At 37.0% G+C, this 20049-nt stretch overlaps 1 protein-coding gene across 1 annotated transcript; it reads left to right on the top strand.

Moving 5' to 3' along the window:
* Window positions 1-549: 549 nt before the first annotated feature.
* On the top strand, window positions 550-18533 carry Tlr7 (toll like receptor 7). Its single transcript, XM_013356282.4, has 3 exons — window positions 550-729; window positions 1041-1141; window positions 14581-18533. The coding sequence occupies exons 2-3, from the start codon at window positions 1139-1141 to the stop codon at window positions 17719-17721; spliced, it is 3144 nt and encodes a 1047-aa protein (XP_013211736.1). The 5' UTR covers window positions 550-729; window positions 1041-1138; the 3' UTR covers window positions 17722-18533.
* Window positions 18534-20049: the final 1516 nt, after the last annotated feature.

Genomic DNA, 20049 nt, shown 5'->3' with positions numbered 1-20049 from the left:
ATAATCAGTTAAGAAAGGAATCATTCTCTTGGGGACCATGGTCTCAGAAGCAAGGCTTTATCTGACACTAAAATGCAAGTACGACTGGCCTTTTTTAAACTAAAGTGAATGAACCAAATAGTAGCTTAAAAACCAGCTTCTCTTCCAGCTGGGTCCAAAACAAAATGAGGTAAATTTAGACATGTCTCTGAGATATCTATAGAACTGGTGGTTATCAACCTGTGGTATTTTGTCCCTTGGGGGATATTTTGCAATGTCTAGAGACATCTGTGATTATCACAACGGAAAGGAAAGGAGGCAGTGCTGATGGTATCTAGTAGGTATAAGGCAGGGATACAGCCAAACACCCTGCAATCTAACAAAGAATTAGCTGGTCAAAAATATCAATACTGCCAAAGTTGAGAAACTCTGTTATAAAAAAGAAAAGATTAGTCTGACCAGTGGTTTGGACTTAGACGAGATATTGCCCCAATTATGGTGGTAGAAATAAGAGGAACCTAGTGGTTCTGCAAACCCCATGTCTGGGTGGTTTAAATAGTCATGCTCCTCCTTGCTGCCCCCTCCCACATCATCTTTACACTTGGAAACTCCAGGGCTGACAGCCTAGAGTCTCTGTGACTCTATGTTTCCTCCTGCCTATCTCTTCATCTCAGAAGACTCCAGATATAGAATCACTCCATGCAATCAAGAAAAGTATTTTAAGCATTGGAACAAATTGGAATAATTTAAGTAAGTTGATGTATGCACTGCTATAAGGGAGTGGGGAGGGAAAGAGAGGGAACCCAAATCATATGCAAACAATTTTTAGAATATAAAGCAAAAATGTGGTAGTCTAAAATGTCAATTATTCAAAGATAAAGACTTTTAGTAACATTAGAAATGGTTTTCTGGAGTTCGTCTCTTTTTTACCTTTGAGGAAATAAATACTATTAATAGGTATTTTCAATAACATATTTTAAAGCAATGTTTACAGCATGTTTTTAGTCTACAGTATGTTGGTGTCTTTGTGATGTCAAGTTCAATGTCTGTTTTTATCTTAGTTGATGCTATTGAGTCCATCTCAGGCTGATCTTGGTACCTCTCATGCTCTTCCCTCTTCCACCAGACCTCTATATTCCATTTTGGAAGAAGACTCAAAATGGTAAGAAATCCAAGAGATCTGTAAAATTGTTATCTGTGATCTTTGGGGGAAGAACTAAAACCAGCTGGAAAGAATAATACTTAACATTGTATTTTGGCTATTTCCCAGGGGAAAACAGTTTTGTGATATTTCATAATAGAGGTTAATTGGGAAAGCATTTCATAATTTCAGATTAATCAACACTTTCTCTGTCCAACTTCCTACAAAAGTTATATATGTGTGCTGTAGTGAGCAGGGGCAGATATTTGGACTGGAGACATGGCTTCTATAGATCTCATTTCTTCATCCTACATTTTTAGCTTTGAAGCAATACCAATCACTGAAGTTACTTTGAGCTTCATGCAGCATATGGTAGGTTGAATGACTACATAGATAGGACAGGGTGGGATGAATATAGGACTAAGATTCCACCAACCTCCAAGCTTGGGTGCTGTTAAAAAAAGAAAAGAGCTGGCAAATAGTTAAAGTGGTACTATCAGAACTATTGTAACAGGGGACGAAAGACCTCAGTATAGAACTAGACTCAATTCCAAATATAGCAAGAATAAGTGGGAATTTATAGTCAGGGAGCAGAATGGTGTCGGGGGATGGAAAATTATTGAGAAGAAACTTCAGGGATTGGGAGATTCTGGTTAAACTGATCTGGAAAGATTCTTGCTGGAGGCAGGCCAGGGGGATCAGACATTTCCTGGGGAATGGTGGGGGATGAGGAATTTGATCAAATACTAAAGGTGCTCACAAACCAAGGTATGGGGGAGGATTCTCAAAAAAAAAAAGAATTCTTGCTCAAATAAGGCAATGCAAAGATGGATAGAGTGGTCCTTAGAGGCTTCTGGGCTTAGAAGAGTTTTGTCAAGGAGAGTCTTTGTCAGTACTGACTCTCCCAATCACTATCTGGGGGAACTTGTGCCTATCACCAAGGCTTCTGAAGCTTGATTTCTATGATTATAAAATGAGCATTAGAATACCCTCCTCAGTTGCCTTCAGAGCCATTGTGAGGTTCAAATAAAAATCTATTTGTTCAAGTCCTCTGCAAGTGGCATGATGCAAGTATAAGCAAACAGGTATGCCGAAATTAAGTAAGAAAGAGACATTGGTGGCCTTTTCCTGAAATTGTTTCTCATCCAAATTAGATGTGATGAAGAATATTCACCAGGAACCCTCTGCAACCTCTGGATCTGAATGTTGGCTCTTGGGCTTATTTTGTATCTAAGGTCTCATGAAATGTTAACCATAAGGCTATTCTGCTACAAAGGAAATGACTGTTTATAGTTTCATTTCCTCGAACCCCAGATGTCTATTTTATTGCACACATGTGCATACAATTGTCTTTGCCTCTTGAGGGATGGCATGATAGGAGTGATGAGAATCAAAAGAGCTCACATTCTTGACCATTTAGTATAGATCAAGCATCATGCTAAGGGCTTGATACACATGCTTCTGTTTCAGTCTCAAAGCAGTCCTGTGAGGTACAGATGAGGAAACTGAGACCTCACAAGAGTAAGGAGCTTGAGGATGTGGCTTGGGCAGCCTGATTCTTTGAAAGGGGGGCCCAAGGTCTCTAAGTTTTTAAATCAAGCCTGGCATGCACTTTTACCCAGCAGACACTCAATAAATGTAGGTTTGATTATGATCTTACTATTTAAGAGAATAGGGGAAGTTGGCATATCTCTTATACAAAAAGAAATTTAAAATAATTTTCAAAAGAATAAATATACAGGCTGGGCATGCAGGCACGTGCCTGTAATTCCAGTGGCTTTAGAGGCTGAGGCAGGAGAATCTCAAGTTCAAAGCCAGCCTCAGCAAAAATGAGATGCTAAGTAACTCAGTGAGACCCTATCTCTAAATAAAACACAACATAGGGCTGGGAATGTGGCTCAGTGGTTGGGTGTTCCTGAGTTCAATCCCCAGTACCAAAACAGAAAAAAAAGAATAAATATACCAGGCCCCCAAAACACAGAGAAAATATTCAACCTTACTAATAGACACATCAGATCCTTTAATCTGGAAATCTGACTTCTAGGAACTCTTCTCAAAGCAATGATTAGGTTTGTGGTGAACCATTTACCAAGACAATGTATGCAGCAGGGCAAAGGATGTATCTCAGGTCCCTTGTTGGGGAGGGCTTAATTCATTGTGGTCCACCCATTAAATGGAATCATATGTAACCATTTAAATTCTATTTTTAAGAGGATACTGAATGACATAATAAAATATTCATGTTATAATGTTGATTTTAAAAAGCAAACTAGAATCAGTAACTGTTGTGTATTCCTGATGTTTTTAATGCACATCTTAGATAAGTGCTGGGTGATTACTAAACGTTAGACCATCTGTGAAGATGTTTCACATACATAAATATGTTACATATTTTAATTTCACCAAAAAAATCCCTGTATTATGATCATTTTACAGTTAGGAAATACGAGTCTTATGAGGCAAAATTATTTATGAAAGTCTGAGTGCTCTTATGTGGTAGAATATGAATTTAACACCAAATCTTTCCACTGACAAAGTCCTGGCTCTTACTAAAATGTTTCTCACTATGTGAAATAGATGCATGGATGGGAAAATCCACATTAGAAGGAAACATATCAAAATGTTAAAGATAAGAAATTTTTAAAAATAAAAATATTAAGTTACCTTAACTATAGCTAATTTCTTTACAGCTAAATAAAGGGAGAGTAAAGTTATCTATTTACTAAATTAATAATTATTTAAAAATTCAAAGTAGCAAGGACTGAAACAACTTACTGAGACCCTGACTCAAAATAAAAAATAAAAAAGGGCTGGGGATGTGGCTTAGTGATTAAAGACCCCTGGGATCAATCCCTGGTACAAAAAAAAAAAAAAAAAGAAAGAAGTTTGAAGGGTTTGCTGAAATCAAAAATATCATTACAGATTAATCAACCAGACTCTTCACAGCCTGAGTATAGAACATTTTGAAATCAGAAGTTTATCAAAGCTTAGGATTAAGAATGGCAAGCTCTGGCCTGTGGGTCATATCAAGCCTGCCATTTGTTTTTATACAGCCCACAAACTAAAAATGTTTTTTTTATGTTTTTAAATGGTTGAAACATAATGAAGAAAAATTACTATTTCATGATACCTAAAAGTTATATGAAATTCAAATTTAAGTTCCCACAAATTAGCAAGGATGGTGGAATGTAATGGACATCATTATACAAAGTATATGTATGAAGACTTTTAAAAAAAGTTCCCACAAATAGTTTTATCATTTGTGTACTTGTTTATATATTTATAACTGCTTTTGCACTCTAATGGCCAACTTCTCAAAGAATTGAATAGGGAGAGAGACTGTGTAACCTCCAAAGCCTAAAATATTTACTTACTTGCCCTTTATAGATAAAATTGCCAATCTGTAACTTATGGAAAACAGGGGATAAGGTTTAATGTCACATGTGATTTAATATCTTAGCGTCTTTGGTGACTGTTGTAATATATAATAGCTGCTAAATTCCTAATATACATAAAACCACTTGATGTAATTATATTCTTTTCATTGAAAACTAAATCCATTAGACTAAAATGGAAAGGAGCAAATGATTTTTAAAAACTATTTATTTATTTACAATACTGGAGATTGAACCCAGGGCCTGGCATGCGCTAGGCAAATTCTCTACCACTAAGCTACATTTCCAGTCTTTGTTATTTTGAGGTAGGATCTGACCAAATTACCCCGCTGGCCTTGAACTTGTGATCTTCCTACCTCCGCCTTCTGAATCGTTGGGATTACAGGTGTGTACCACCATGCCAGGCTAAGATGTCTCTCCCTTTTAAAAAGTGTGTTACACCATTGTATTTCAACTTTGTTATTGTTATAAAATGGGACTTTGATACCAATGGTTTTTACACTTCACAGAGATTAGCCTATGATTAGAAATATTTCAGAACTCTCAAAAAGGGGATATTGGGTGAGAAATCTGTTAGGGAAATTCCTAGTAGAAGTTCAGTGTATAAATAAATATCACTTAAGCAACTTCCCTAATTCAAAGTTCTTAATTAACCCCTGGAGAGACATACAAAGCACAAACCTAGTTACCAAATAATTCAATAACATCAACATGTCATGAAAGTAGAAGTCCTCTTTCCCTAGAAAAGGCGTCCCTCATTCCATTCCCCAGAAGAAATTGCTGCTAAAGGTCACTTGAGTAATCTTCCACTTCTCTTTGCAAATACAAACATATGTACATATATTCAACATAAATTGATCATATGCTACATATGATTTTGATACTGCTTTTAAAATCTACTTTATTTTTATAGTCATAGTAGGTCTTGCACAGCTTGTCATGTCAACACCTATAGCTCTACCACATTCTTCTTAGGGTATATCCCACTATTGGTGATTTCTCATTTTTAACCATTCTGCCAAATTGATTGGTTGTTATCCAGTTCTTTCCATTCTTACTATTTCAGAGAGCTTAATCAAACTAATAGTCTTATCTGAAGTCATATAATGTTTAGTTAATATTATCAAAAGGTGCACTTGCTTGTTTTCCCCTTCTGTGGAATCCTTAAGATGTTAATGGTGTTTAAAACTTTGCTTAGGCCATTTTGAAATGGCAGCAGTCTGAGGTTCCGGGGGGCTATGAAGACCCATTGACTAAACTGCACATCCACATTATACCATGTGCATTTGCAGTAGATAAGTTTCAGGGAACTCCAAGCCAACAATCAGTCATAGAGTCAGCACACTAGAAAAGGACTTTGCAGGCCCATTAGTTCAACCCCCATAGTCTATAGATGAAAAAGGCAAGGTTTAAAAGAATTCAGTCAGTAGCTCTAAGAGGCTGAATCCTGGCCTGTCTGTTCACAAGATTGATAACTCCCAAAATAAATAAACAAGAGGAGAATTCAGATGAATCCTGGCATGGCTCTAATTTGTTACAAGACACAAGCTACTTGACCTCACTTCCTCATTTTTTTGTTTTTTGCCATCTACTAGTTTCCAGTTACATGCATCTCCTTCTCATTCCTGATATCACAACCATATATCTCTTACAAGCTTGCAAAGTTTTGAAGATAAAAATGCTATATGCAAAGCACAAAGTTCGGAACATCTTGGTTAATGTTTCTTCCTGTTGGTAATCATATTTCTACAACTGTAAACATTCTGGTGGAAATATAATATAGATCTAAAATCAGGAGAATTCAGTTCAAATACAAACTCAAGTCCTGCCACCAAAATGGTGCATCTGAATGAACAGGTTTTGCCACTTTGAAGATTTATTTATTCAAGCTTTTGTTTGCAGGGTGGGCAAGCAGCATTACATTTAGATGTAACTAAATGTTATTGTCTCACCATATATTTTCCTGATAACAGAGGAAGTTCTGTTCACAAGAGAAAGTCAGGGCTTCTGGTGACTCAGCCATGGTTAGTAAATGAGCAGGAATGGGGTCTGACTCATCACCAGTCCCCTACTTTGTCTAACACAGTACCTTGCACAGAGTAGGTTCCCAGTTCTATTTGTTGAATGATTATATAAGGATAGAATTTCCTATTATGAAGGTAAAGCTCAAGGTGCCTTTAAGAATATAAATTCATAAATTGCCCCCAATGTAGCACAGCTATATCCTATGTCCATAGGATACAATTCACAAGAAATACAGCATCTGAAAAAATGTTTCTGCTTTTTTCCCTTCAACTTAGTTCTACTCAAAACATAAATACCACTTTTTTAATATTTGGAAATTTTATTATGAAAACATACAGTCCTGCCCCCCACCCCCCTAAAAAATAGAACAAAACAGAAATATTAAAGTGCCAAGAATCACTAATTGAAAAGAAAATTGACTAAACTGCAGATCCACATTATACCATGGGCATTTGCCATTAACTGTCTCAGGCAACTTGATCATAGATGGGTCAAAACCGAGTTTGAATCTTGGTTTGAAATTGACTCTCAGATCTGTGCTTCCTCATCAGTAAAACAGGAATATTTACATGCCTTTTCAATTTCAGTGTGAGGGACCAGTGATGCAATAGAAGTAGTGTGTCTGCCTTAATACCTGGCATACAATAAGTAGGGAATAAAAGTCACTATTTTGATACTAACACACATACACACACACACAATTGAAGGCCGCACAATCTGAATTCTACATTTTCCACTTTAACAAATGATGTGATTTAGTAAGAGAATAGAAATACCTGTGCATACAAAAAATACACACTCCCATTTCTACCATAATTAGTTCACTAATTGAGCATCCAAATTTACCCAGTGTATTTGCATGTGTAATTAGCTATGATTCATCAGCAAAGCCAGGCCTATGTCATGGTGTACTATGCTATTTTACAAATCAAATTACTAAACGATGCATGACTTTAGGCACTCATTGACCCAAAAAACAGGCAAAACAAAATTACATGGATTGTTTACATCACTTAAAAAATTAGATCTGACTCAGAATGGAACTTTTACATTTTAAAATAATATGATTTGAAACTAAGTACGTCTGAAGCTGGTTGGAAAGGGGGAATTTCCACACTTAAAAAGTTCCATTGGCATAAAGGAATATTTCACATTTTGAAACCATGCTCTCCAAAAGATCCCTTAAGTTAGGAAGCCTCAAAGGTATCTTTTTCTTTAAATAATAAGTTTAGAAAGGCTTTGTTCATTGAGCTCATTTTCTCCCTCACCTGCTAGATCAGAGCCCAAATTTCTCATTGTAGTTGATCTTCCTCTTGGCATGAGTCCTAGAACGCTAACTTGTTGGTATCTTCAATTCCCAGTCTTTCAGTCCAGCCATCCGGGAGAGCTAAGAGACACCTTGTTTGCCATATAACATTCCAAGGGGTTGGGCTCAACTATTGAGCATAAAACAGGACTAGCCTTGTCCTGATTGTGCCTGTTCCCAGGTGAGACAAATAAACCCTGTACTTCCACTGGTGGTTCGGGATGGAAGGGATAGAACTTCTGAGAAAAAGGGTGAGGATGGAATTTCCCTGATCTCCACTGCCCATACCCTTCTAATGACACCAGCTGCTTTTCTTCTGTGACACTATTTCCACTTCAACCCTTCCTTTAGAGGACCCAGTCCTTTCTAGTCTCTCCTTATCCACTTTATAAAATCTGACCTTCAAAAAAAATAAATCTTTCTAGTGATGATAGTTTAATATGGGACTTCTATGGGATTTTTTTTAAGTTTCAAGCTTTGATTTCCTCAGCAAATGCTGATCATGCACTCACTATGCAGTATTATGCTGAAGTGTAAATAAGGTGTCTGAACCTAAAGTGTCCCTTGCCTGTAAAGAGATGAAGACAGTATAGTAGAAGGGCTAGAGGGAAGGCTCTGTATTTGAATTACCTGGAAACTACCTTGGTGAGTTGTAGCATCTTTGCTTTTCACTTTCTTCACTGAAAATGAACATATCTCTTAGAATTGGGAGAAGGAGTAAATGATTTTGAAATTAGCCACATGTGAATGGATTTACACGCTTTTCAGGTAATCCCACTTCTCCTTGTTAGACTTGGATTGAATTTTCTTCATGTTAAGTCTATGCACAAGTTTAGCACAGCATAAAATTTTATCCAGACCAAGGTTCTGCAAACTGTGACCTGCAGGCTACATCTGTTCTAATACCCATTTTTGAAGAACTGAGTTGAGGATGGTCTTGTAATTTGAATCATATTAGAATTACATTCTACGTAGTTACTTAAGTATCTACATAAGATCCTCAATTTCACCTAAAGTATTATGTTTATATAGAAAGTTTGCCAACTCTTGGTCTCGACAAACCTCTAACAGAAATTTCTGGGATGATGAACACATTCTGTATCTGTATCTTCCGATACAATAACCACTAGCTTAATGTGGCTTTTGTGCAGTTAAAATAGAGTTAGTGTGACTGAGAGACTGAATTTTAATTAATTTAAAACTAAATAGCAACATGTGACTAATGGCTATCACATTAGAGCAGCTCTAGACAACTTCAAATGCAAAGACTTTGTTTTCTGTCTGGCCTCTGGGTTCTGTGCTCCTCACTTTCAATTTAATCAACTATCCTGAGGCTCTATAAGTCAATGGGGAGGTAACACTCTTAATCAGATTTTTGCCCTGAACTGGCTTTTAATGTCTGCTAGAAAATGCTTAATGGAAAGTGCTTGAAAAATGCATGTGGACATAGGCTTATTTTCTCTAAGGCTGCTACTTTGATTCTATCCATTACATCTGTCTTAGTTTGGGAAAAAGTAGTTGGCTTTTTCAACTTAACCAGGCCTCAAATTTTAAAAAGTCATAATCAACTTAGTGTTCAGGCTGCAGGCAGACAAAATCTCTTTTATCAAAGTTATGTTTCCTTCCAGTTCTTCTTTGAAGACTGTCCAACTTCAGCACTAGTTCATTTCTCTCATAGGACTGCTGAAAAACAGCAAGAAGCTACCAACACATAACCATCATTATGAATATTGCCAAACCATTTCTCCTAGAGTAAAGTTATAGTTGGCATATGTCCTGCCTTCCAAGATTTTCCAGGTGATAGTTTATGAAGTGTCTTTCAATAGTATAATATGGGCCATCAGCTTTCCATCCTCCAATACCTGAGTCTTTCTTGCTTATGGACTGATGAAATCAACATTAGATAATTTAAATTCTCTCATGGGTAGCAATTTATTTTCAAATTCTATATTGGTTAAAATTAGGTTTGTGTGCCAAGCATGGTGGTGCATGCCTGTAATTCTAGCTACTTGGGAGGCTGAGGTAGGAAGATCACAAGTTCAAAGCCAGCCAGCCTCAGTAACTTTGTGAGGCCCTAAGCAACTTGTTGAGAACTTGTCTCAAAATTAAATAATAATAATAATAATAAAGGCTGGGAATGTGACTCAATGGTTAAGACCCTCTGGGTTTAATTCCTGGTACTAAAAAAACTATTAGGTTTGTGTTTGTGCAATGAAAATCCAGTTAGCATTGATGTACCATAACTATTTTCTGCTTTATCATTAACTCCTAGAAATCAGTAATTCAGAACCATTATTTCTATTCTGCTCTATGAGGTCACACAGGAATGATCTGGACACTCTGGATCATCCACCTTGTTGCTTCACTATCCCTAACTTGTTTCCCTCATTTGCATCATCTAAGATGGCTGCCTACAACATCCACATTATAAGAAGCCACATGGAAGTAGATGGGAGGAAGGGGAATAGCTCCACTGTTTAAGGACATGTGCTGCCAGAGATTGCATGCCTCACTTTCTCTCACATCTCATTGACTTAGTCATAGGTTCACACTTAACTGCAGTGGAGTCTGGGAAATATAATAATTTTACAGAGTGGTGGATGCCCAACTAAAAATGGAGAATCTGTCACTATGAGATGAGGCAAGTGGGGAAAATGTATTGGGAATATATTGCAATTGCTAAACTCTGATGATAATAGAAAGAAGTAATTGTTAGTATTAAAAAATACCAAATGGAATAAGAAAAACATACATTTAAACTACACATAACACAAGTGTCAGAATCTTGTCTGAAAAGAATTAATGGTTTTCTACATTGTAGACCCCTGTTGATTCCAGAAGTATAACCTGAAGGAACCTTCTCTGAGGGGAATTATTCTCCTGCAGAATAAACATTAAATGAATAAGCCTATAAATCAGTAAGATAATTTCTGACTGTGCTAAGTAGTATGAAGGAAATAAAGCAATGTAGTATAATACAGTGTATGCCTCTCTGTGTCTCAATTGACTCATCTGTATAATGAAGACACACAGGTTTACAATTCCAAAATCCCAAAGCTGAAAGTTGTGTCCTAACTCAGTTGAAAGCAATATGTCATGATCTGAGTTGCTCTCTGGGCCCCAATATGTATCATATATACAGGGTATATGTGTCATGTTACCTTCTGAAATCAGTAAAAATCTGAAATCCAAAACACAAAGGTTTTGGATAAGCGACTGAAAACCATTAGAACCCTCTCATTTGGTTATTGTGAGGATTAAATGAGTTAGTATATATAAAGTACTTAAAATTATACCTGATAAATGCTTTCTAAGTTCACTCCTATTACTATCATCATCAATACTACTACATAGGAGGTTATTTAGATTAGTTGGTCAGGGAATTCTTCTCTGCAGATTGTCACCTGAGCAGACCCCTAAGAGGTGGTAATGACCTGGCCATGGGAAGAGAAGGAGAAAGAAAATCTCAAAAAGAGGGAACACCAAGTATCAGGATTGAGAAGGTTACAAGCTTGGCTCCAATGCAGAAATGAAAAGAGGTGGCCAGATGGCTGATATGTGTTGAAAGAGGGGGAAAATGGTTCAAGGTTAGAGAGGTAGGCTGGAAGAAGAATATACACACACTAAGGAATGGAAAAACTTTGGATTTCATTCAGAGTGTAATTAGGAAGTCAGTTGATTGGATTTGTGTTTATAGAGAATGCTTTGATGCTGATTAATAAATGAATTTTAGAGAAGGGGAAGCAGGGAGATCCATTTAGAGTCCACTGCAGGAGTCCAGGTAAAATTGAATGACTACTTGGATTAGAAAGGTGGGAGTAGATGAGCAAAAAAGTAGATACATAAAGAGAAAATTTAGAAGGTGGTAAAAGTTTTCTAATTAATTTTACACTTGAATTTATAACACCAGTATGTAAAAGCTAAAACTTTCAGTCATTGTCAGGTGTGTTAAACCAAGTGGTATGATGCACTCAGTACATACAGGCTTTACAAAAGCAATTCTGTATATCTCTCCCCATCGCACAAGTAGCTTGAAATAGGCCATGGTGAAAATATTTACACCATGGACATTGACACCTGCTATGAATCAGGACTTGACAAGTGAGAGCATTTTGCTGGCAGGGGAGAAGGAAGGCCAATCATTAAACATTTATCTGCACACCACTGGTTAAGATGTGACTTTATTTTCTAAAATAATACTTCTTTAGTGCCTCCATTGTAATTGATCACAAAAGTACTTAAACTAGAAACACCCTGGGAAGCTTGGTTGGTAATTACTGGCTCAATCATTTCATGTTTTTAAATCAGTTAATTCAGGTATACTCCCACTTCTACCTAGGGTCTCATATATGTTCATGGGAATGGGTTGGGAAGAGAGCACCTGTTTCATGATTGTCCTTTATTCATGTTGGGCCCCTCTGGAATAGAGCGTGCCTCCCTGGACCACAATATCACTCTTAGCAGCAGGATCTATTGCCTTCAGATAGTATGATCCAAGCACCCATCATGCTTTTTAAAGAAGCATAGCCAGGGTAGGGGTCCAAGGCCTGGGAGCCTATAATCAAGGCCCATGCATAACATTCACTCTACTTCTCTCCTTTCTCTCTTCTAAAATATTTCCTCCTATCTTGACTCATCCTCTCCTCCCTGAGTAGTGAACACTTTCCCTGTATGTTTGAGTAATTGTGATGCTCTAGGAAGATGTGCTTATATTTATCTAAGGTCTTCTTGTATCCCCTGGCCCATTACCATATATTCCCAGGTATCTGCATGTTAGAGTAACATAGCCTTAAATAATTCTGGTGGATGAAGAAGGTAGGAAAGAGTATGGCAAGTGGGGGGACTTGAAAGTCAGTGAACTTGGGTTTAGCAGTGAGAAAAGCTGGTACACGAGTTATATCAGGTAGACCTAGACAAGGAGACAAGGGGAAAAGTTATGGAAGACTTAGAATCCATGATAAAAATTTGAGCTCATGCTATAAAACGTGAGAATAAAACAGATAAAGAAAATCATTTTAAAGACTACACAGCAAGACAATCACTGATTAATGTTTGGGAATCTGGATGGATAATGTGGATTGGAAGAGTGAGGGCACAGGGACTAGGCTTTGGAGTAGACCAAGGCCCAGCTGGTGTTGTGTCAGCTAAAATGGGAAAGCAAGGAGGGTGTTGAGAAGTGTAATGGAGGAAGTCAGCTGTAATTGATGAATGGTTTTAATGATGTGGAAGAGAGGACAGGGTTGTGAAAGGTAAATAGGACAATTTTGTTCCCTTAACTTCAATGCACTTGTGGGTTTCATGTAAAGATGGGTTCAAAAGCCATTTTGAGATCCTTCTGAGCTATATTGCATCAGAGAGTAAGAAAGCTGGGGTAAATTTTGCTTATTTACCTCCTTTTAGTGGAATTAAGGGAAGTAGGAATTTGATTTATTAGATATCAACATGATTGATTGTCCATTGGGAGTGCAAAATCATTAGTTGAGCCAGAGCCTACTGTAGAAACATAGTCTGGATTGTTCCATGTATAATTACTAGTAAAACTAACACCAGCATTTCAAAGTAAAATACTGATTGAAATTCTGAAATATGACAACAAGTTCATGTTTGAACCTCCTTCTAAGGCAGGGCCACTTGAAATTCATATGCTGATCAGCGAAGTTCTTCAGTGCTTCTCATCTTGCCATTTAAGGCTCATTTTTCCAGGGTTGCAGTGTCTTTCCTGCTAAATCTAAATGCCCAAGAATCATCTTTCAGGGTAGATTCCTATGTGTCCCATTTTTCCCATTTTGCCATTTTTTGGTTATTCTTATAATCTCAGCATAATCCTTTATGACTGATCCCCTTATCCCCTGTAAGTATCCACTTGATCAATTGTATTACTCTGATTATGGATCACCCAGGTATATTTATGTAATGTAAACCTAATGGATTTGGAAAAACATTCATCCTCAAATTATTTTGGAGGTGATTTCTGGAATTATTTCCAAAAACAATCCATGAGAAGAACCAGTTTATAGAATGGCAGTAAGGCAGTGCCAAAATGGCAGGAGTGTATTTGATAATCAAATGCCATTTGTTAAGTGGGTGACCTTGGGAAAACCAGTTAATATTACTAATCTGTGCCTTAATTTGTAATATAGGGAAAATGGATCTCTTATATTTTCTTATTTAGAATATTATGAGGTTTTAATATTATGAAAGTCTCTTGAAATGTGTACCAGGGCATGGTGAGCAAGTAAACATTAATTGTACTTAAGTCCTTTTATTTTTCCCATGCTAAGGATGGAACCCGGGGCCTCCCACATACTAGGCAAATATTTTACCACTGAGCTACATCCCTAGCCTGTACTAAAATCTTAATGTGTGGTTCTTTTCAGATGCATATGCATTTTTCACATTCCTTGACCCCCAAAATTTAAGTCTTCGAAAGCTAATTGTTGACTCTTTCTTGTTATGGTATTCTATTTAACAACAAATCAGAAAAGTCTACTTTTGCACAATAAAAGATATTTTGCTAGAAAGTTAAGGTGCCAAAAACTGAATATGTGACCAAATTATGGAAAACCTCAGTGATTGACAAATACAGTCCCGAGGTATGCTATTTAGATAGCTAAGAACAAGATCTAAATTGTTTATTTTTACAGTGTAGCAAAAGAGAGGTAACAAATGGGACTTCCAAATTCTGATTATTAGCATATTTTAGAACAATGGCTTGTTCTTTTTTATATTTTCAGGTGTTTCCAATGTGGACATTGAAGAGACAATTTCTTATCCTTTTAAACATGATCCTAATTTCCAAACTCCTTGGGGATAGATGGTTTCCAAAAACTTTGCCCTGTGATGTCACTTTGGACGTTCCAAAGAATCAAGTGACTGTGGACTGCACAGACAAGCATTTGACAGAAATTCCTGAAGGTATCCCTGCCAACACCACCAACCTCACCCTCACCATTAATCACATAGCCAGCATCTCCCAAGACTCCTTCCATAGGCTGGACCATCTGATAGAGATTGATTTCAGATGCAATTGCATACCTCCTCGAATGGGGCCAAAAAACAATGTGTGTACCAGGAGGCTGCAGATTAAACCTAAAAGCTTTAATAAACTCACTTATTTAAAATCCCTTTACCTGGATGGAAACCAGCTTCTAGAGATACCTCAGGATCTTCCTCCCAGCTTACAGCTTCTGAGCCTTGAGGCCAATAACATCTTTTTCATCATGAAAGAGAATTTAACAGAACTTGCCAGCATAGAAATGCTCTACCTGGGCCAAAACTGTTATTATCGCAATCCTTGTAATGTTTCATTTTCAATTGAGAAAGATGCCTTCCTAAACCTGACAAATTTAAAAGTGCTCTCCCTGAAAGATAACAACATCACAGCTGTCCCCACTGTTTTGCCATCTAATTTAATAGAACTGTATCTTTACAACAACATCATTACAGAAATCAAAAAAGATGATTTTAGTAACCTCCACCAATTGCAAATTCTTGATCTAAGTGGAAATTGCCCTCGTTGTTATAATGTCCCATTTCCTTGCACACCCTGTGAAAATAATTCCCCCCTAAAGATCCATGATAATGCTTTTGATGCATTAACAGAATTAGAAGTTTTACATCTACACAGTAACTCTCTTCAGAATGTGCCCCCAGCATGGTTTCAAAAAATGAAGAAACTTAAAGAACTAGATCTTTCCCAAAACTTCTTGGCCAAAGAAATTGGGGATGCCAAATTTTTGCATTCTCTCCCCAACCTCATCCAACTGGATCTGTCTTTCAATTATGAACTTCAGGTTTATCAGGCATTTATAAATCTATCAGATGCATTTTCTTCTCTGAAAAAACTAAAGATTCTGCGGATCCAAGGATATGTCTTCAAAGAGCTGACAAGCAGAAATCTCTCTCCATTACGTGATCTTCGTCATCTTGAAGTTCTTGATCTTGGCACTAACTTTATAAAAATCGCTAATCTTAGCATATTTAAACAGTTTGAAGGATTGAAAGTCATAGACCTTTCAATGAATAAAATATCACCTTCAGGAGAAGTTGGCTTCTGCTCTAACTCCAGAAGTTTTGCAGAAAGTCCTTGGCCCCAGGTACTTGAAACATTCCATTATTTCAAATATGATGAGTCTGCAAGGAGTTGCAGGTTCAAAAACAGAGAGGCTCCTTCTTTCTTGCCTTTTAATGAGGATTGCCACATGTATGGGCAGACCTTGGACCTGAGTAGAAATAGTATATTTTTTATCAAGTCTTCTGATTTTAAGCATCTTTCTTTTCTCAAATGCCTTAACTTGTCAGGAAATAACATTGGCCAAACTCTTAATGGCAGTGAATTCCAGCCATTAGTCGAACTAAAATATTTAGACTTCTCTAACAATCGACTTGATTTACTCTATTCAACTGCATTTGAGGAACTTCACAAACTGGAAGTTCTAGACTTAAGTAGCAACAGCCATTATTTTCAATCAGAAGGAATTACTCACATGCTTAACTTTACCAAGAACCTAAAGTTTCTGAAGAGATTGATGATGAATAACAATGGCATCTCTACCTCCACTAGTAGGATCATGGAAAGTGAATCTCTTCAAATTCTGGAATTCAGAGGAAACCATCTGGATGTTTTATGGCGAGATGGTGATAATAGATACTTACAATTCTTCAAGAATCTAATAAACTTAGAGGAATTAGACATCTCTAAAAATTCCCTGAGTTTCTTGCCTCCTGGAGTTTTTGATGGTATGCCTCCAAACCTAAAGACTCTCTTCTTGGCCCAAAATAGGCTTAAATCTTTCAACTGGGGAAGACTTCATCTTCTGAAGAATCTGGAAATTTTGGACCTCAGCCACAACCAATTGATGACTGTCCCAGAGAGATTATCCAACTGTTCCAAAAGTCTCAAGAAACTGATTCTTAAGAATAATCAAATCAGGCATCTGACAAAGTATTTTCTAAAAGATGCTTTCCAGTTGCGATATCTAGATCTCAGTTCAAATAAAATTCAGGTTATCCAGAAGACTAGCTTCCCAGAAAATGTCCTTAACAATCTGCAGATGTTGCTTTTGCACCATAATCGATTTCTGTGCACCTGTGATGCTGTGTGGTTTGTCTGGTGGGTTAATCACACGGAGGTGACTATTCCTTACCTGGCCACAGATGTGACTTGTGTGGGGCCAGGAGCACACAAAGGCCAGAGTGTGGTCTCTCTGGATCTGTATACCTGTGAGTTAGATCTCACTAACTTGATTCTGTTCTCATTTTCCATATCTACAGCTCTCTTTCTGATGGTGGTTATGACAGCAAGTCACCTCTATTTCTGGGATGTGTGGTATTTTTACCATTTCTGTAAGGCCAAGATAAGGGGGTATCAGCGTCTGCTATCAACAGGTTCTTGCTATGATGCTTTTATTGTATATGACACTAAAGATCCAGCTGTGACAGAATGGGTTTTTGAGGAGTTGGTGGCCCAATTAGAAGATCCACGAGAGAAACATTTTAATTTATGTCTGGAGGAGAGAGACTGGCTACCAGGGCAGCCAGTTCTGGAAAATCTTTCCCAGAGCATACAGCTTAGCAAAAAGACAGTGTTTGTGATGACGGACAAGTATGCAAAGACTGAAAATTTCAAGATAGCATTTTACTTGTCCCATCAGAGGCTCATGGATGAAAAAGTAGACGTGATTATCTTGATATTCCTTGAGAAGCCCCTTAAAAAGTCCAAGTTTCTCCAGCTCCGGAAGAGGCTCTGTGGGAGTTCTGTCCTTGAGTGGCCAACAAATCCACAAGCTCACCCATACTTCTGGCAATGTCTGAAAAATGCTTTGACCACTGACAATCATGTGTCCTATAGTCAGTTGTTCAAGGAAACGGCCTAGTTTTTTTTTTTTTTTCAAAATGTGACTAACTTACTCAGGAGATGCCTGGTTGCCTGAATTTTCTCATTAATTTTTCACCACAAGACTGCTTTGATATTCTCCAAGAATTAGAATTTCCTATGTTGGAGGAAAGTCACCAATGTATGACAAAGAAGTTAGAAAGATGGAATTTATGTAATATATCAAGTCTTCTTTCTTCTTTCTTTGTATCTCCATTTACATTTCAGCTTCTCATATCAACTCTTGTATAAAGTACTTTTGGAAGACAGATGGCAAGGAGAGAACATGAGGCTCTGATTCACCTGCAATTATGATCATTAACTATATGCACAATCTTGAAATTAAGAAGAACCATACTACTACCCTTAAGAAGTTGGCATATGGGCTGGGGCTGTAGCTCAGTGGTAGAGCACTTGCCTAGCATGTATGAGGCACTGGGTTCAATCCTAAGCACCACATAAAAATAAATAAATAAATATATTGTATCCATCTACAACTAAAACGTTTTTAAAAAGATGTTGGCATGTTCAGAAATAGGTAAAAATACTAAATCTCTATGATACCAAACTGTACCAGAGTGAGTTTAGTGAAATAAAAACCCAGTTAACTCCTCAACAAATTGCTTGCTAGTGCCCCTTCTGTGAAGACCAAATGTTGGTACCACACAGACAGTTACTGCTTTTGTATCTCTTGTTCTTGTAGCTTGGGTCTGTTGATGGGTTTCATAGGAAAAGAGAAACATCATTACTATCCATGAACATGGTCTACCTATAGGTGGAAAAATAATTAAAACAATTTACCTTTATGCAAAATGATGTTCTTTACCTTTGATGATAATTTACTTGTGAAGTACTTTTATCTGAACTGCAAAATACTATATCCAAAGTAAATTAGCCTCATCAAATGATCTTTCAAACTACTTTGTTAACTAATACTATATATTTAAAAGTATCTGCAAACTTGATGCACCAATATTATGTGGTCTTGATGGTAAACCCTAAAAGAGGATGAAAAGGGCATGTATTTATAGTTATCAAAGATGACAATTAGATGGTTGACAACTATACAAATTCCTTTTTATTTTTGAAGACAGGAAAAGAAGAATCAGAGGTTGATAAATCTTAACATTGAAAAAGTTTCATTTTCAAAAAGAATCAAAACATTCTTAAGACAAACTGAGTATAAATTCACATGAGTTCAAAGTTTGAAATCTGAAATCTGGCCAACTTGCTTTATTTTATAAAATAAAATTTCTACAAATTTATCTGTGCCATTTGGAAAAATAGCATGCATATATTCAAATCCTAGAGCATTAACTTAAAGAAATTACATTTTCCTCATATGTGAAGGTGCCAAAAGCTGTACTGTAAATGAATGCATACTATGTGAATTAATATAGTATAGTATATAAATTATCATAGTATCTGAATTACTTGCACAAGACATTTAATCGATTAATAGGAGTACACATTCCCAAAGGAATTTTTGGAATGATAGAGAGGTGATTAAGTTGCTAGAGTCAACTATTTCACAGCTTCTAGTAGCTTTGTTGTGCTCAATAGATTTTCCTGTTTTGTGAAAACAAAGATAATGTTGGCTTTGGGCCATTATAAATTTTCTACTATTAAAATATAAAGTCATAAAGATTAAGCTATTTTGGTGATTTATAAAATCATAAGTCACTTGAAGACAATTTAAACATCTTCTGAAATGGATTAAGAAGAAGAGAAACTAAAAAAATAAGACAACTCAGAAACCACAGCTTCTTTTGACATGAAGTTAAGTACGGTGGTTTGATGCAGAGAAAACAACCAAGAGCACACCAATCATGTTTTTTGTTTAATTCCTTTATGACTTTGACAAGTCACACTTTTAAATGAGGGCCCTCTGTGAAGTTTTGTGAGGCTGGAGCTGTCCATGGATGGCTCTGATCAAAAGCCATCACCTCAAGGTTCCAAGAGAACATGACTCCTAGGTCCCTCCATAAAGCTCAGAATAAAGAGCTTCTCTGCTGACCCACCTCTGGTTGGTTCTACCCCAGAAGGGACTCCTAACTTTTCCATAAATCCTGCTCCACCATCAATATTTGGCCCCCAGGTCCTTTCAGCTCTGTGCCTGCAAAGGTTTGTTCTTCCTGCTCGGATAAATGCTGCACCTGAGCAAGACTTAGACATTTTTAGGATTCAAGCCAAGGGATACGTTGGGCAGGGCATATATTACAGTTGAGGGAAAAGCAAAACAAGTGTCTAAAGTTTTTAGGGGAGAGAAAAGATGAATTTGATTGTAGGCCTATTTCTAAGTCAGGTTCTCTGGGTCCCAGCATCCTGT

Source organism: Ictidomys tridecemlineatus, chromosome X (assembly GCF_052094955.1).
Source record: "Ictidomys tridecemlineatus isolate mIctTri1 chromosome X, mIctTri1.hap1, whole genome shotgun sequence".
In the NCBI taxonomy this organism is placed as follows: domain Eukaryota; kingdom Metazoa; phylum Chordata; class Mammalia; order Rodentia; family Sciuridae; genus Ictidomys; species Ictidomys tridecemlineatus.
Note: the sequence above shows the minus strand (reverse complement) of the source record. Positions and strands in the feature narration are given on the sequence as shown.